This window comes from Alosa pseudoharengus, unplaced genomic scaffold, assembly GCF_046254945.1.
Source record: "Alosa pseudoharengus isolate Yale_2024_CS ecotype anadromous, Long Island Sound unplaced genomic scaffold, YU_APseudo_1.1 YU_APseudo_1.1_scf_5, whole genome shotgun sequence".
Classification (NCBI taxonomy): domain Eukaryota; kingdom Metazoa; phylum Chordata; class Actinopteri; order Clupeiformes; family Clupeidae; genus Alosa; species Alosa pseudoharengus.
In genome coordinates, this window is record NW_027468837.1 from 37391568 (window position 1) to 37408730 (window position 17163).

Below are 17163 nucleotides of genomic sequence, written 5' to 3' on the forward strand. Positions count from 1 at the left end.
GTTGCCCCCTGGTATGTCTGTGTGTGTGTCTGTGTGTGTGTCTGTGTGTGTGTCTGTGTGTGTGTCTGTGTGTGTGTCTCTGTGTGTGTCTCTGTGTGTGTCTCTGTGTGTCTCTGTGTGTGTCTGTGTGTTTTATCCATCACAACAGTCAGGCTGATTACTGAACATGAACTCACACACACACAGGAGCTCACACACACAAGCTCTCACACACACAAACACACACACACACACACACACACACACACACACACACAAGCTCTCACACACACACACACACACACACACACACACACACAAGCTCACAAACAGTCCATAAGGGCCCAGACTGACTCATTATTCATGGCAATGGAAACCAGATCCATGTTGGATTTGGAGTGATTATTCTGAGGTAAACCAGCCATGACTAGCATGCAGGGTGCAGTGCATAAGCTCCAAGAACAGGCAATTTATCTATGGACGTGTGCATACTCTCACACACACACACACACACACACAAATGCACATGAAGCAATGCACACAGACATATACGCATACATACACACACACTTACACTCACATACACTCACACACGGACACAGACACACATATACATGTATGCATAAAAATACACAATTACACACACACACACAGACACACACACAAACACACTTGAGGTGGCCAGCACACTGCCTGACCGGGTCTTATAACAGAAGCACAGAAAACGGCGTTCAGACAGACACACACATTAAGGTGCAGTGTCTGTCCTTTAGAGAGGAGGCCAATACACACACACACACACACACACACACACACACACTCCCTCACACACACACACACACACACACACTCCCTCACACTCCCTCACACACACTCACACACACACACACACTCACCCACACACACTCATTCAGTCACCCATAACTCTCAGACACTTAATCAACAGCTCATCACCTGCCATTTGATATATGTTCAGTCCTCTTCCCACAGACAAACAGACACAAACACACACACAAACTCTCTTACACACGCACTTACTCTCTCACACACACATAGACATAATGGTGTCTTGCTAAAGAGTGAGCCGCAAACACCAGAGGAGACATCCGTGAGTCACACACACACACACAGCCAAAGACCTGATCAGTAATGAGGAGCTGAGTGGCAAACACCAGAGACGTCCACGAGGTCAGAACGCACGCACATATACACACACCCCCCCTCCACACACACACACACACACACACACACACACAGTTGCCCAGATCAGTTTACCTACAGAGCTGACATCAAAGACACACAGACATACACGCATACTAAGTGTAATGTCTTAGTAAATTGAGGAAACTCTGGATCACTGGTGACATCATTGATGCTTTTTGGCTTCTGCTAAGATTGCCCAACCACCCCCCTTTCACCCAAACAGTAACCATCTTGGCTTCTTTCTCACATACACTCTCTCTCTCTCTTTTTCTCTTTCACACACACACACACACACACACACACACACACACACACACACACACACACACACACACACACACACACTTCTGCACAGAGATAACGTGCCAATTCAGGCCTGCTCTGTCCACCGAGACCTGATCTGGTTTCCATTGTTACTATTTAAGTGAGTGAGTGTTTGTGTGTGTGTGTGTGACTACCTGGCACAGAAGTCTCAAATGTGCCGTGCATCATGTGAGTTAGATTGGGGATGAAGATGTGGGGGACCCCCAGGCTTTTCATATTAAAAGACACACACACACACACATTTATTATTAAGACTTATTATGGAGCCATCCATAACATCAGGCTTTTCATATTAAAAGACATACACACACAGCCACACACACACACAGACTATACAGTAGAGCAGGGGTCGGCAAATAGTGGCCCGCGGGCCAATTTTGGCCCGCCATTGATTCTATCTGGCCCGCGAGATGACGTTAATTTGCTGTTGAATGAATTTTTTTTTTTAACCCCATGTTTTTAAAAAGAAAAAAAGGCCTACAGCAATCCCATCAATTTCAAAACATTTATTGAGGTATAGATGATAGTCCTACTAAAGTGACAAAACAGGTGGAACATCCTTGCAGTTATCCATGACGCACAGGTCGGAACGGTATTGGCACGCGAGTGCGCGTAATCTTGTGCAAAAAAAAAACAACAGTGTCCTGTCTCCCTCTTCCAGTGGGCAAGGTCAAAAATAGCCTATGTTTCGTTAAATTAATAGGCTTGGCATTAAGAAATGCAGGCAGGCTCAACACATACCTCTGCTTCCATTCTTCTTTGTAGGTCCTGCATTCTGAATCAATTTTTCTTTTCAAGGCTTTTGACAACGACATTTTGCATCGATAACTAGCATATAGCAATGTTCAGCTAATCATTTACACGTCATCCAAAAGAATAATATTTGTAGCCTACACATTAGTTACGGCAAGTTGCTAGGCAAGTCGCCTGTTTCATGAGAGACGACAGGAGATGCAGCAGGCGGCATAAAAACAGCGCACATAAGCAAATAAACGTTTTTAATGGAATTAAATTAAATGCATTTTAAAAGTTAGATGATGTTTATTTTAATATAATATAATAATTAATAATTTAAATAGTAGGCCTATAACCCCCCCCATTACAAAAGCTATGGCCCGCGATGCCATTGTCTGAAAAAAAATTGGCCCGGGTACAAACGTAATTGCCGACCCCTGCAGTAGAGCATTGGGGTTTTGTACTCCAGATACATCATTGGCATGCTGTTGTGATTAGGAAAGTTAAAGTGGTGGCCTGAGCCAGCCCTACTGTCTATGCCCTGCAGCCGTTACCCAGCCCTACTGTCTATGCCCTGCAGCCGTTACCCAGCCGTTACCCAGCCCTACTGTCTATGCCCTGCAGCCGTTACCCAGCCGTTACCCAGCCATTACCCAGCCCTACTGTCTATGCCCTGCAGCCATTACCCAGCCGTTACCCAGCCATTACCCAGCCCTACTGTCTATGCCCTGCAGCCATTACCCAGCCATTACCCAGCCCTACTGTCTATGCCCTGCAGCCATTACCCAGCCATTACCCAGCCCTACTGTCTATGCCCTGCAACCATTACCCAGCCGTTACCCAGCCATTACCCTGTTACTCTCTATCAGCTAGCTGGTTCCACGATGCCCAAGAGGAGCAGTGGAACCACAAGCATTATGGGGGCAGTGTGTGTGTGTGTGTGTGTGTGTGTACTGGGAGTGGACTATTTGCAGGGTTCCCACAGGCCGTTGAAAGCCTTGAAAGTTTGTTGACTTTTGGGAAAAAGCCATCTCTCTCTTTAATGTCTGTGGCTAAAAGCCATCTCTCTCTTTAATGTCTGGGAAAAAGCCATCTCTCTCTTTAATGTCTGTGAGGTTCTATAATGTCTGGGAAAAAGCCATCTCTCTCTTTAATGTCTATGAGGTTCTATAATGTCTGGGAAAAAGCCATCTCTCTCTTTAATGTCTATGAGGTTCTATAATGTCTGGGAAAAAGCCATCTCTCTCTTTAATGTCTGTGGCTAAAAGCCATCTCTCTCTTTAATGTCTGGGAAAAAGCCATCTCTCTCTTTAATGTCTGCGAGGTTCTATAATGCTTGCTAGTTATATAAATGGTAGCGTTATAACAAATTGTAATCTGAAAAGTTGTCTTGTAACAGTAATGAACCTTGATCTGTGTCTCAAGTTACGCCATGCTGGGTCTTTGTATTTGTCCTGGAAAGTCCTTGAATCGTCCTCGATTTTTTTGTTTCGTTTTTGTTTCAGTGTGGCTCCTTGTTGATTTGCTTGTGACCTAAAATGTTCGTTTTTCTCTCCATCTTTCTTTCCTTCCTGTTCCCCCTTCTGTCTCCCTCGTTCTCTCTGTGCTGCAGTGAGAGTCCACACAGTGAGCCCCCCCTAGTGGACATACCTGCTCTTGACACCGTCTCTGTGATCCAAAACAGTGACGATGGTGAGGAGAGACACACACACAAACACACACCACCTTTCTCATTCTTTATTACCATATTGGTTTTATTTACCGAACCATCATTTTATTTAATCAACCATCTTATTGTAACCATAACCACAGTTATTGTAACCATACTGTTATATTGTGTGACGTCTAATGCTTTTTAACCATGAATATGAACTGTGTCCTTGTTTGCTTGTCTTAACCGGCACACAAATGCATCGGTAACGCTTTAGAATAACATATGCTTATTAGGTATTAACAGTGCATAATAAGCAGTTAACAATTCATTACTAACAGTTAGTTAACTGTTGTTATCCTTTAATAACATTAACTAACTGTTAACATGCAGCTTGTAAGTGTTAATAAGCAGCCTTTTAGGTTACTTACAAGCATATTTGTTAACAGTTGTAAGTGTTAACAAGCAGCTTGTTAATGCTTTTTAATATGCTTGTAAGTAACTTAAAAGGCTGCTTATTATCACTTACAAGCTGCATGTTAACAGTTAGTTAATGTTATTAAAGGATAACAACAGTTAACTAACTGTTAGTAATGAATTGTTAACTGCTTATTATGCACTGTTAATACCTAATAAGCACATGTTATTCTAAAGCGTTACCACATTTACTGTTTGATCTCATGTTTGCTCGACCACACAAGCAGAGTCAGAACTAGGACCACACTAGAACCAGAACTAGGACCACACTAGAACCAGAACTAGGATCAGAATAATCCTGTCTTGATCTGGCTCTGATCTTGAGCTGGATCTGGGGCCCGCTGCTTCCCCTGGTAGTGCCCCCTGCTGCCCCTGGTAGTGCCCACTGCTGCCCCTGGTAGTGCCCACTGCTGCCCCTGGTAGTGCCCACTGTGCCCACTGCTGCCCCTGGTAGTGCCCCCCCCTCTCCCCCGCTTCAGTTGTGCGCCCGGTGTAGCCGGACTGTTACACTAAATGGCCTGCTGCTCTACTCTAATGGTAGTGAATGTGCTGCTCTACTCTAATGGTAGTGAATGTGCTGCTCTACTCTAATGGTAGTGAATGTGCTGCTGCTCTACTCTAATGGTAGTGAATGTGCTGCTCTACTCTAATGGTAGTGAATGTGCTGCTGCTCTACTCTAATGGTAGTGAATGTGCTGCTCTACTCTAATGGTAGTGAATGTGCTGCTCTACTCTAGTGGTAGTGAATGGCCTGCTGCTCTAACCGCCCAGAAAGCTGCCGTCTCAGGGCCGGATCTGATCCAGAGCACGGCTGCACTCTGGGCTGCCTGGCTGCTCCCATACTAACTCTAACTCCTGCTCTCCCTCCCTTTCTCCCTCTTTCTTTCTTTTGTGTTTTCCCCTTTACTCCATCTGTTCTTTCACTTTATCCTGCTCTCACTTTTCCTTTCTTTTTCACTTTTGCACGCCACTTCCCCTCTCTCTCTCTCTATCTCTCTCTCTCTCTATTTCTCTCTGTTGCTCTTTCTCTTGATCTCTCTCTCTTTTCCTCTCTCTCTCTCTTGCTCTCTCTGTGTCCATCTTTGCTTCTGTCTATCGCATTCTCTCTTGCTCTCACTGTCCTCCTGTCTCTTCTTCTCTCCATCTTTGGTTCAACTCCAGGATCATTGGTTGTTTCAGAGTCAGACCCCATTGAGGCGATTGCGCGCTACGACTACTCTGGCCGCACCAATCGCGAGCTGTCCTTTAAGAAGGGGGCGTCTCTTCTGCTCTACAACCGCGCCTCTGACGACTGGTGGGAGGGGCGTCACAACGGAGCCAGTGGACTGGTGCCACACCAGTATATAGCGCTGCAGGACACGTAAGCAAAACTAGCACACATGCTAATATCAACACCAGTATATAGCGCTGCAGGACACGTAAGCAAAACTAGCACACATGCTAATATCAACACCAGTATATAGCGCTGCAGGACACGTAAGCAAAACTAGCACACATGCTAATATCAACACCAGTATATAGCGCTGCAGGACACGTAAGCAAAACTAGCACACATGCTAATATCAACACCAGTATATAGCGCTGCAGGACACGTAAGCAAAACTAACACACATGCTAATATCAACACCAATACATAGCGCTGCAGGACATGTTAGCAAAACTAACACACATGCTAATATCAACACCAGTATAAAGCGCTGCAGGACACGTAAGCAAAACTAACACACATGCTAATATCAACACCAGTATAAAGCGCTGCAGGACACGTAAGCAAAACTAGCACACATGCTAATATCAACACCAGTATATAGCGCTGCAGGACACGTAAGCAAAACTAGCACACATGCTAATATCAACACCAGTATATAGCGCTGCAGGACACGTAAGCAAAACTAACACACATGCTAATATCAACACCAATACATAGCACTGCAGGACACGTTAGCAAAACTAACACACATGCTAATATCAACACCAGTATAAAGCGCTGCAGGACACGTAAGCAAAACTAACACACATGCTAATATCAACACCAGTATATAGCGCTGCAGGACACGTAAGCAAAACTAACACACATGCTAATATCAACACCAGTATAGCGCTGCAGGACATGTAAGCAAAACTAACACACATGCTAATATCAACACCAATACATAGCGCTGCAGGACACGTAAGCAAAACTAGCACACATGCATATATCAACACCAATACATAGCGCTTCAGGACATGTAAGCAAAACTAACACACATGCTAATATCAACACCAATACATAGCGCTGCAGGACACGTGAGCAAAACTAACACACATGCTAAAATCAACACCAATACATAGCGCTGCAGGACACGTAAGCAAAACTAACACACATGCTAATATCAACACCAATACATAGCGCTTCAGGACACGTAAGCAAAACTAACACACATGCTAATATCAACACCAATACATAGCGCTTCAGGACATGTAAGCAAAACTAGCACACATGCTAACATTGACACTATAGCACTGTAACATCAACACCAATAGATAGCGCTGCAGGACATCCAAGCAAAACTAACACACATGCTAGTATCAACACCAATACATAGCACTGCAGGACATGTTAGCAAAACTAGAACACATGCTAACATCAACACCAATAGATAGCGCTGCAGGACATGTAAGCAAAACTTGCACACATGCTAATATCGACAGTACATGCATGGTCCTACAGGACACATTAGCAAAACTAGCACACATGCTAACATCAACACCAGCAGTAGTAATTAAAGCTGTAGAACATGTAAGATAAACTAGCACACATGCTAACACTAACATTGGTCACAGTAATTAGCGCTATAGGACATGTAAGATAAACTACCACACATGCTAACATCACTAGCTGCAGTAATTAGCACTGCAAGACACGTAAGCTGTACTAGCACAAATGCTAGCGTCATTGCCAGGGAATAGCACTGTAGGACAAGTAAACAAAGTTAGCGCGCATACTAATACTTAACAGTACAAAGCTTGGATTGGCAATTTACGAATGCACCCTTAGTAGGAGACACTGTTTTGCTAACAGTTTTGCTAATTTTTGTTTCTCTATGAACATGTATATGGGTGCAAACCTTTTCTGATGTTGGTGTGTGTGTGTGTAATTCTCATGCTTGTTGTGTGTGTGTGTGTCCCAGGACTGATGGTTACACCGGTCGAGGCAGTCCCAAAGCTGACCTGGAGGGCTCCCTGGAGGGTGGACTGCCAGAAGAGAAGGTGGCCACTAGGGGCAGCGCAAGCTCACCTACAGGAGGACATGTGGCTGACATTTACCTGGCCAACCTCAACAAGTACGTCTGCATGTTGAAGGCACAGTACCTCCACACACAGACCTGGCCCTGGGATGGCAGGGGTTTTTATAGACTCTGCTATTTACGGGGCTTGTTTTGATTAGCTGATTAGTAGAGGAGTAACACACATACACATACACATACACACAGTGTGTGTGTAACCATCATCAGCAGCACACTTTTTACAACCGCTGTCATTAATCAGTTACTATTTGACTATCAAATATATATAGATATATACCTTATAAATGACTATGGTTATTTTATATAAGTTTAAATATATATGTTTATACATAACTGAATAGCGTGTTCTATAGATTCTTCTGTATGATTGCTTTGGCTATACAAATGCCTTTTTTTGTTATGCCAATAAAGCACCTTTTGAATTTGAATAAATAGATAGATTGATAGACAGACAGAGTTTGACTAACCCACTTCTCTCTCTCTCTCTCTCTCCCTCTCTCTCTCTCTCTCTCATAGGATGAGGAAGCAGTCTAGTGGCAGCATCAGAAGAGCCTTCCGCACCTCAGAGGGTCTGAGTGAGGTGGCACCTCCGCCCTCCTCTCCGGGGGCGACAGGGGGCATGCGTGCCACCTCCATGCCCGTGGCAGGCCTGGTGAAGGAGGCCTCGGCCGACAAGCGGCCCGTGAGCGCCCACAGCGTGCTGAACTCAGTCACGCGCCACTCCTCCCTCAAGACCAAGGTGGAGAGCCCGCAGATACGCAAGACCACCACGGCGGGCCGCTCCAAGAGCTTCAGCAACCACAGGCCCATCGACCCCGAGGTCTTTGCACAGGTGGAGCACAGCTCACAGGTATGTGCACACACACACACACACTATTATAAAGCAAAAGAGCTTGATCAGCTGGAGACTGCGCTCACTGCCATGCACAACTGACAGGCATGAGGAGGTCATTTTTATCCCCAGGGCCATTGAACTGTTCAATGCTTCACTAAAGGGAAGAGGAGAGATAGACTTCTCTGCATAGTCTGTCTGCCTCTCCACCCTCTCCATGTTTGAGTACTGAGGGCCAGATGTATGTACGTACATTTGCGAACGTAGCGTTATCAGCGCCATGGACACACCGCAGATTGCGAACGCTGTCAGACCCAAGTTTCCGTCGTATTTATCAATCGTTCAATCCTTTGTGTATACTGTGCCTTTTTCTGCCTTTCTCCGCCCATAAACGCAATTTACGAACGTCCACAACTGAATGGCAGCGCCTACATACAAGCGCAGTTGAATGAAGTTAACTGATGACAACATTAAAAAGAATCAAACGTTTAGCGATCATAAAATAATACCATACATGATAAGATGTAAACAAGCAGGGAGATAATGAAGATCAGTAGTTCTACTCAAACTACTTGTGCACGTAGGCTATGGAAGATTGGTCAAATCTAGCAAGTATGAAAGGCCAACGAAAGTTAAGGTTGCTTTTGGTAGTACAAATACTTTCACCACAAAAACTGGTGTTCTAAATATCGATTCTGTTGTCTTTGAAAGGTTCTCTTATTGACGAATTGAACTGCAATTTGGATTAGCACCTGCTTTTACAAGGCAGAAGTATTTAGGCGCAGAATAGACGTGCGCTTTCAGGAGCAGTCTTTGTACATACCGCGGAATACATAACTAGGCGCTCTTTACTCTTCCCCTCCTATCTTTTTACGCTAAACTCCCACTTTCCCCTGGATCCTCCCATGAATGCATATGCATGACATGACAATCGCAATCTGCCACTTTCAGCTCCCGCGACAGGCAGTTTGCGCTTTTACATCATTGCGGCCTGTTTGTACATACCTCGCAATGATTTTACACGCACATTGCGAAACAAATACGCCAGAAATGGGCGCAAAAGCGTTAGTACATCTGGCCCTGAATGTCCACTACTGTTTTACTACTGTTTTACTACTGTCCAAAGCCTAATGTTTTACTACTGTTTTTACTGCTACACTGTTTTTCATGCTATATTAGCACACATGACCAATGGCTTCTGCTACAATACTGAATGGCTGTAACCCTATTAACTCAACCTATTCTTGCACTGATATAGTTTTTTATACTACCTCTACATTATACATTACTCTCTTATTTGTCCATATTTATTTATGATGGTAACCTGACCCTCGTCAGATGAATTTCGTTCCACTTAGCTCTGCCTAGCTTCACTCACATCCATCTGGGACCTCTTCCATTGAGAGTGATTTCTGCAACCGACTTTATGGTTCAGCCAATCAGGACACAGGGCGGGAGTTTCATAGATGTGACGTAGTGGAGAAGCGACCGTGAGACTGTTATCAGCGTCACGGGTTGGCTTCGATGTGAGTGGTTGAAGTAGCACATCAATAGATGACGGACAAGTGGCTTATTCAATCATATGCAAGCATTTTTTGATTAGGCCCAGCCTTCTGAAGCACCATTCCAATGGATCGGTTCCAGATGGATGAGTGGAGCTAGGCGGAGCGAAATTCATCTGGCAAGGGTCAGGTTATTATGATGGTCTCTAGACCTTATTCTTGCACTGTTGGACTACTGTTGGACTACTTTTTGCACCTTCACCATGACACTCACTCTCTTGAGCACCTTACCATGCACACAGAACTACAGGCCCAGTCCCAGCCCTGACGCTGCAAGCGCCTCATGCTTGATCATCCTTAAGCACACTGTGGATTTTTTAAATTTAATTTATATAGTATATTTAGTATTTAGTTTTTTACTTTTTCTTATCTTCTACTGTCTCTATTGTACAGTGGAGTTTTGTTATATGTATATACTTATATTTACTCTTTCTGCTGTAAGTGCATGTTGTGTGTGATGTCTGTATGCTACTGAGACCTTGAATTTCCCCTTGGGGATCAATAATCAATAAAGTATCTATCTATCTATCTATGTACACACACAGAGACAGACACACATGCACACATTTACTGTACACTTATGCATGCTCGCACACACACACACACACACACACACACACACTTTGAGCTGTAGAGTGTGAAGGGGAGAGAAGAGAGCTCCATGGTTCCTGAGAGTGATTTCCCTGTCAGAGACACTGAAGAGCCTCATCGACTGAGACATGGCCAAGCCCCAGTGCTGTTCAGCAGAGCTCTTCTTAAGCCTTTTTGAAGTTTAATTATCCTCCTCAGAGAGAAAGAGAGAGAGACACACACACACACACACACACACACACACACACACACACACACACACACAGGGAGTCCTGCAGTGTTTACTGCCAAAGAGAGAGAAAGAGAAAAGTGAAATGCTGGCAGGAAAGAGTTTACTCATTGCCTACCTCACCTCAAGTCTTGGCTAGGCTAGGCTAATTAGCCCTCCAGGGAGCACATTACTGTCCATCACCATTGGCACTGCTAGCATCATTAGCACAGTTAGCAGCGCTAGCCATATGAGCACCACTGGCCTTTCAATTCAGCTGCAGACTGCTGTGGCCTTTGAAAGGCTTATAGTTCCAGACAGTCTCTGGAGGAGATATGTAGGAGATTTAAGGCTGTGTGTGTGTGTGTGTGTGTGTGTGTGCGTGTATGCGCCTAATGAAGCTTTAGGCTCAGCATCCTGGAGTGTCCTTTGTAATTTTCAGGCTGGTCTGAGGCTCAGGATCATTTACATTCATTCATTTGGCAGACATGTTTAAAGCAACACCAAAGAGTTTTTTGTACCTTAAAATATTGTTTCCAAAATCGTTTCAGTGGTTCATCAACTCGTAACTGGGTGAACGGCACTTCTGCTTTCGCTTCGCGGCCCTCTATCGGCTATTACCGCACTATGTAAGTTTGCCAGATCGGGTAGCGGATCTGTAGTTTGATGGAATGAGACATAAGAAACTACAAATTTGACTTGCATCTGATGTCGCAATATATCGTACTTTCATAAAATCATGCGACATATTCTACCTTGTCTGTGGACATTGTTATTTGCAAAGCCGGTGCTGGATGAACAAACAAATAGTGCGTTTGACAGAGGAAAAGTTCTTTGGTGTTGCTTTAAGCAAAGAGACTTACAGCAATAGCTTTGCAACAGCTTTGCCTGCCGTCCTGATGGACTGATCAGGCCAGTCTCAGACCAGGGAGCGTCCAGACAAGAGCAGTTGAAATGGAGAGATGGCCACAGCTCCATCTCTCTCCTGCAGGACATCGAGGCCACTATGAACACAGCTCTGAGTGATGATAACGCGTATGACAGCAGTGTGATAACCACTCTCTCTTTCTCTCTCTCTCTCTCTCTCTCTCTCTCTCCTGCAGGACATCGAGGCTCTGAGTGATGATAACGCGTATGACAGCAGTGTGATAACCACTCTCTCTCTCTCTCTCTCTCTCTCTCTCCTGCAGGACATCGAGGCTCTGAGTGATGATAACGCGTATGACAGCAGTGTGATAACCTCTCTCTCTCTCTCTCTCTCTCTCTCTCTCTCTCTCTCTCTCTCCTGCAGGACATCGAGGCCACTATGAACACGGCTCTGAGTGAGCTGCGGGAGCTGGAGAGGCAGAGCTCGGCCAAGCACGCGCCCGACGTCGTCCTGGATACGCTGGAGCAGCTCAAGTCTGGGGGCGTGGCCGGAGGCGGGGTCTCTGAGCCGTCCAGCCCCCTGCACTCTCGCCTGCTGCGGGAGGTGGACACGCCCCAGCATCCGCTCCAGCGCAGCGCCAGCTCCGCCTCCGACATGCCCAGCACCTTCCGCCCGGGCAAGGGCGCCGGCCCCAAGAGCCCACTGCTGGCCTCCTCTTCCTCCCCCATCTCCTCCTCTTCCTCCTCCTCCTCCTCAGGCCTCTCCTCCTCCTCCTTCAGGGAAGGCCGCCCCCCGGCCACACGCCCCAAACCCGTGGTGTTCCCCAAAAGTGGGGGCTCGTCTGGGAGCGGTGGCGCCATGGGGTCCCCCACCACCTCCATCCCCCCGACCCCCCCTCCACCACCCCCACCTGCAGACAAGTCCTGTCCGGTGTGATCCTCCCACACACACACACGTCTGACCCCCGCGCCCCCACTTGCCTCCTCTAACACCTTGTGTATGTGGAGCAGGACTCTAACTCTTATTTTTTAACGTTTTACTTCCAAGTCCCCTCAATGGGCACGGTGATTTTTAATGGTGTGGTTCTGATTATTGTTATGATGATGATGATGATTTTGTTTTGGAGTTGGATTTTAGCAGAGGTCAGTGTGACAGCTGTGTAGAGGTTTGCGTTGTGTGTAGCGCGTTAAGATCTCCGTTACCTCGCGCATACACACGGCCACCATCTCTTAGAAGCATGCCAGGGGCCCCAAAATGGGCCGCTCAATATGATGGGGGTGCTGAAAGGTCTCTCTAACCTTTTATTCTTTTCTAATTTTGTTTTTTTATATATATATATATATATATATAATTTTATTTGAAAGAATGGCCAACAGACACAGTGGCTTTGTAAAGATTTTTACTGTGAAACAAAAAGGACAGGAGATAGTGGACAAGTGGTCTGACATCACAACTGGGAAACGGAACCAGCCTGAGACAGCAGGCAGAGAGATAGAGAGATAGAGGGAGGGAGAGAGAATGAGAGAATGAGTAGGATGAATGAAGGATCAGACTAGAAGGTTTCAGGTTGAGCAAATATAAGATGTAAGATTTTTTATATATATCTATAAAAAGCTGGATGTAGGGATTGCGGTGAAATGGTGGATTGAACTTGTTTATTTTTATGTGGCTTGTGTTGTTCTGGTGGTTTTCGATTGGTGGCCGTCGGCTGAAGATATCAGGATGACTGGACTCTCTCCACATATACCCCTCAAGGGAACTCAGTATCGGGTAGCAGCTAACAGGAACAACTCCAGGACTGGACCCCAACCATGGTCAGGGGCGTGTCTGTCTATGTATATGTGTGCGTGTGTGTTTCACGAAGAACGCACTGTGCGAGACGAAACGCTTGCTCCGGACCGGGTTTGACTCGGCTTGGTGTGGACATAGGAGCGGATCTGAAGTTCTGGACTCTTCTGGTGGTTTGGTCAGAACTGCTGGGCAGACCGTACACCTACTGTAAGATAAGCCCCAGGGCACATGTAGCGTGCCCATTCTGCAATAAATAATTCAGTTTTAATAAGACACAACACAAACACACTCACCTAAATGCATACAGTGCACGTAAACAGACTCTCTCTCTCTTTCTCTCACACACACACTCACACAGACTTACCTGAATACACACAGTGCACATAAACGGGACTCATTCATGGACATACACACACACACACACACACACACACAAACATGCACTTTCTGGAAACAGCTTATCTCTGCATGAGTCTACTAGGCCAGCCTTGCTCCATCGGCCTCTAATCTCAACCCCACGGCTAGCAGCTCTCCGCTACTGCTACATCTGATGCTAGACCTGCCGTGGAGACCCATCGCTTGGCCACATCTGCACATGTGCAGTGGACGCCCAAGGCCGCTCCTGTGGCCGAAACAGTCCAGTAGACGACATTACGGGGAGCAGAGATAACTCGGACAGATCGCAACTCTCAGAGATAACTCGGACAGATCACAACTATAACTTGGACAGATCGCAACTCTCAGAGATAACTCGGACAGATCGAACCTCTCAAGATAACCTGGACAGATCGCAACTCTCAGAGATAACCTGGACAGATCGCAACTCTCAGAGATAACTCAGACAGATCGCACCTCTCAGAGATAACTCGGACAGATCGAACCTCTCAGAGATAACCTGGACAGATCGCAACTCTCAGAGATAACCTGGACAGATCCCAACTCTCAGAGATAATTTGGACAGATCTAAACTCTCAAAGATAACTTGGACCTACCGCAGGTCTTACTAAAGCAAACACTCACCTCTGTGTGATCCTGTAACTAACTCTCTGTCCGAGGTCCTTCATGTACAGTGATTTCAAAAAGAAAAGAAGAGATGTTCTTTGAGTTTTAACTGGAAATCAGCTGCAGATGGTGAATAATGTCTTAGGAAAGTCATATCAGTCAGCCCACGCCCTTACTACGGAGAAGCTCAACATGGCTTCTTCTTCTGTCACTCTGTGGAAAACAAAAAAATATCTGACTTCTTTCATTTCTCTATTTTAAAAATGATACATGATAACTGTATTTTTGTGCCGTGTGTTTAAGTGAGTGAATGTGTAGTATTTGTGTGTGTGTGTGTGTGTGTGTGTGTGTGTGTGTGTGTGTGTGTATGCATGCTCTTGTGGATCTTGTGTGAGTGGACTCCCCTGTGTGCAACAGTATGTGTGTGTGTGTGTGTGTGTTTATCCTGACAGTACAACCACAGCATGAACTGGTTGGTCATTCATTGTATAACTCACAAAGGGAAACTTGACTGTGCAGTACCGCACCACACCACAGGGGAGCAGCACTGGTCACTCTCCTCGCTTTCACAGGACTCTTCACTGTCTCCGAGAGGAGACCACATGAGATGAGGGGCCAAAGGCTTGGCTACAGCGCTGGGCCACACACACACACCCTGAACACAACTCCTACTCCTCACACACACCACCGACTCGTGACTGTTTCAGTGTCAGAGGACATCTCTGTGTGTCAGCTGTCTCAACAAATAACAACAAACTCCAACAAACACCAACAGTTGGATCAGTGTGTGCCATCAGTTTGTGTTTGTTGGAAGTAGTTGTTCAAGTTTGACATTGTCCAAAAGTCCAAAGCTTATTAATTACTGTCCAGGCAGTGAGGAGCTGGAAATTGATTTTCTTAACATTCTACATTCAACTTCCAACTTTAGAATGTTGGAGTTTGTTGGGCATTGCCTGGGCAACTTTAGAATTTTGGAGGGGTTTGTTGGGCATTGTCTTGGCAACTTTAGAATGTTTGGGGTTTCTTGGGCATTGTCTGGGCAGCTTTAGAATGTTGGGGTTTGTTAAGCATTGTCTGGACACCTTCACTCAGCTCCTGTGTTAGTGTGGGTATTCTGAGAGGTAAAGTACATGCCTAGTGACAAACATCTGTTACCCTGATCTAAAGTTTAGTAGCGTCTTCTACACGCCCACCTGTTGGTCAGCTTGTCACATCCGTGTGTGTGTGTGTTCTCTCTGTTTGTCTCTGTAGTCACGGAGGATGTGGGTTTTTCTTGCGTCGGTGGTGTGTAGATACGTTCTGTACTTGTGTGTCTGGTCATGGTCACACAGAGGCCAAGCCTTGATGGTCATCACAGGCAGTAACTGTGACTGTGCTCTGGTGCAGGTGTGTGATGGAAGATGAATGTGTGTTTGTGTGTCTGTCTGTCATGATGTGTTTTTGCTCAATACCTCATCTTGGAACTGGAAGCTGTTGAGTCCTGAGAAGAGATAAGTGTGTGTGTGTGTGTGTGTGTGTGTGTGTGTGTGCGCAAGAGGGGAAGATGTAACACCTGTTCATTTGTTATGAAACACAAGCACACACACACACACACACACGCACTCCCTCACTGCTGCAGTGTTTTTATTACACTGTGTGTGTGTGTGCATGCGTGTGAGTGTGTTTCATTCCATCAGGACTATGCTGTATATCTGAAGCCTGGTGTTGCATCTGGCTGCCCCTCGTCCCCTCTCTGTCTCCGGCGGCAACCCAATGTTCTGTCTCCGGGGGCAACCCAATGTTCTGTCTCCGGGGGCAACCCAATGTCTGTCATCATGCACTTGAAATAGCATCATGAGCTTGTGAACCAGCAGTGTGAGGATGAAATATTATCGTTGTTATTTTATAATCATAACTCTTGTTAAATATGTATTTCATGACCATTGCAAACAAACAAAAGCAAAAAAAAATACTGATTAAAAAAAACAAGACTTAAATGACTGTATTGTCAGATATATTTATAGTTGTTCACTCAAATGTCTTATGTTACCAGAAGAATCCTGTGTTCTGATATCTGTATGTATATAAAATGTTGTACATCCCAGAGGTACACACTAATGCTTTTTTGGTACAGTATTGTACAGTAATAGCAATAGTAGTTCACTCTCCAATAGACCACATATAATTACATGTGTAGATCAGGTAGAAAACTCTTCTCTCTTTTTTTTTTAATAAACATTGCTTGCTATAAACATCCATGACTGTGTGTTGTTGACTCATTTTATGGGTAGGAGACTAGAATTCTGGGGTATCCTCACTGTATTCTGATGTGTTCATATGTTACCTCTGTGTGTAGTACAACTGGAAGAGGTCCATACCATTGTATATAACTTTGTCTAATACCAAAAGGCTGACCAGATGTGGACACTAAGGGGGGGGGGGGGGCTTAGGGCTTAGGTCTGTCTATTTACCATCAAGGTCATACTGCCCTGGTGCTCAGGAACATCAGTGATAACATGGGCCAAGGGAGATAGTGTGGTGTTCTGTTCGGGTTAGTATTTCCATCTGGTCAGAGCCGGTTTTATGCAATGGTTGGCACCTGCCACGTTGGCATGATTTACGTTCGTATGTTTTAGTATAACAGGCTTTGTCTTAGGTTTAGACTCAGACGGAT

At 45.4% G+C, this 17163-nt stretch overlaps 1 protein-coding gene across 4 annotated transcripts in view; it reads left to right on the top strand.

The window, feature by feature from the left end:
* srgap2 (SLIT-ROBO Rho GTPase activating protein 2) overlaps positions 1-16745 on the top strand; it is a 142605-nt gene extending 125860 nt beyond the window's left edge. For 2 of the 4 annotated variants that reach the window (XM_076268758.1, XM_076268756.1), the window contains 5 exons: positions 3854-3933; positions 5531-5729; positions 7540-7692; positions 8173-8506; positions 12141-16745. In XM_076268758.1, coding sequence (XP_076124873.1) covers positions 3854-3933; positions 5531-5729; positions 7540-7692; positions 8173-8506; positions 12141-12653 — 1279 coding nt within the window. In that variant the 3' untranslated portion in view covers positions 12654-16745. Of the gene's footprint in view, positions 1-3853; positions 3934-5530; positions 5730-7539; positions 7693-8172; positions 8507-11840; positions 12077-12140 lie in introns of those variants that run through there. The other 2 variants (XM_076268759.1, XM_076268757.1) reach the window with 2 other exon arrangements.
* The last annotated feature ends 418 nt before the right edge of the window (positions 16746-17163 follow it).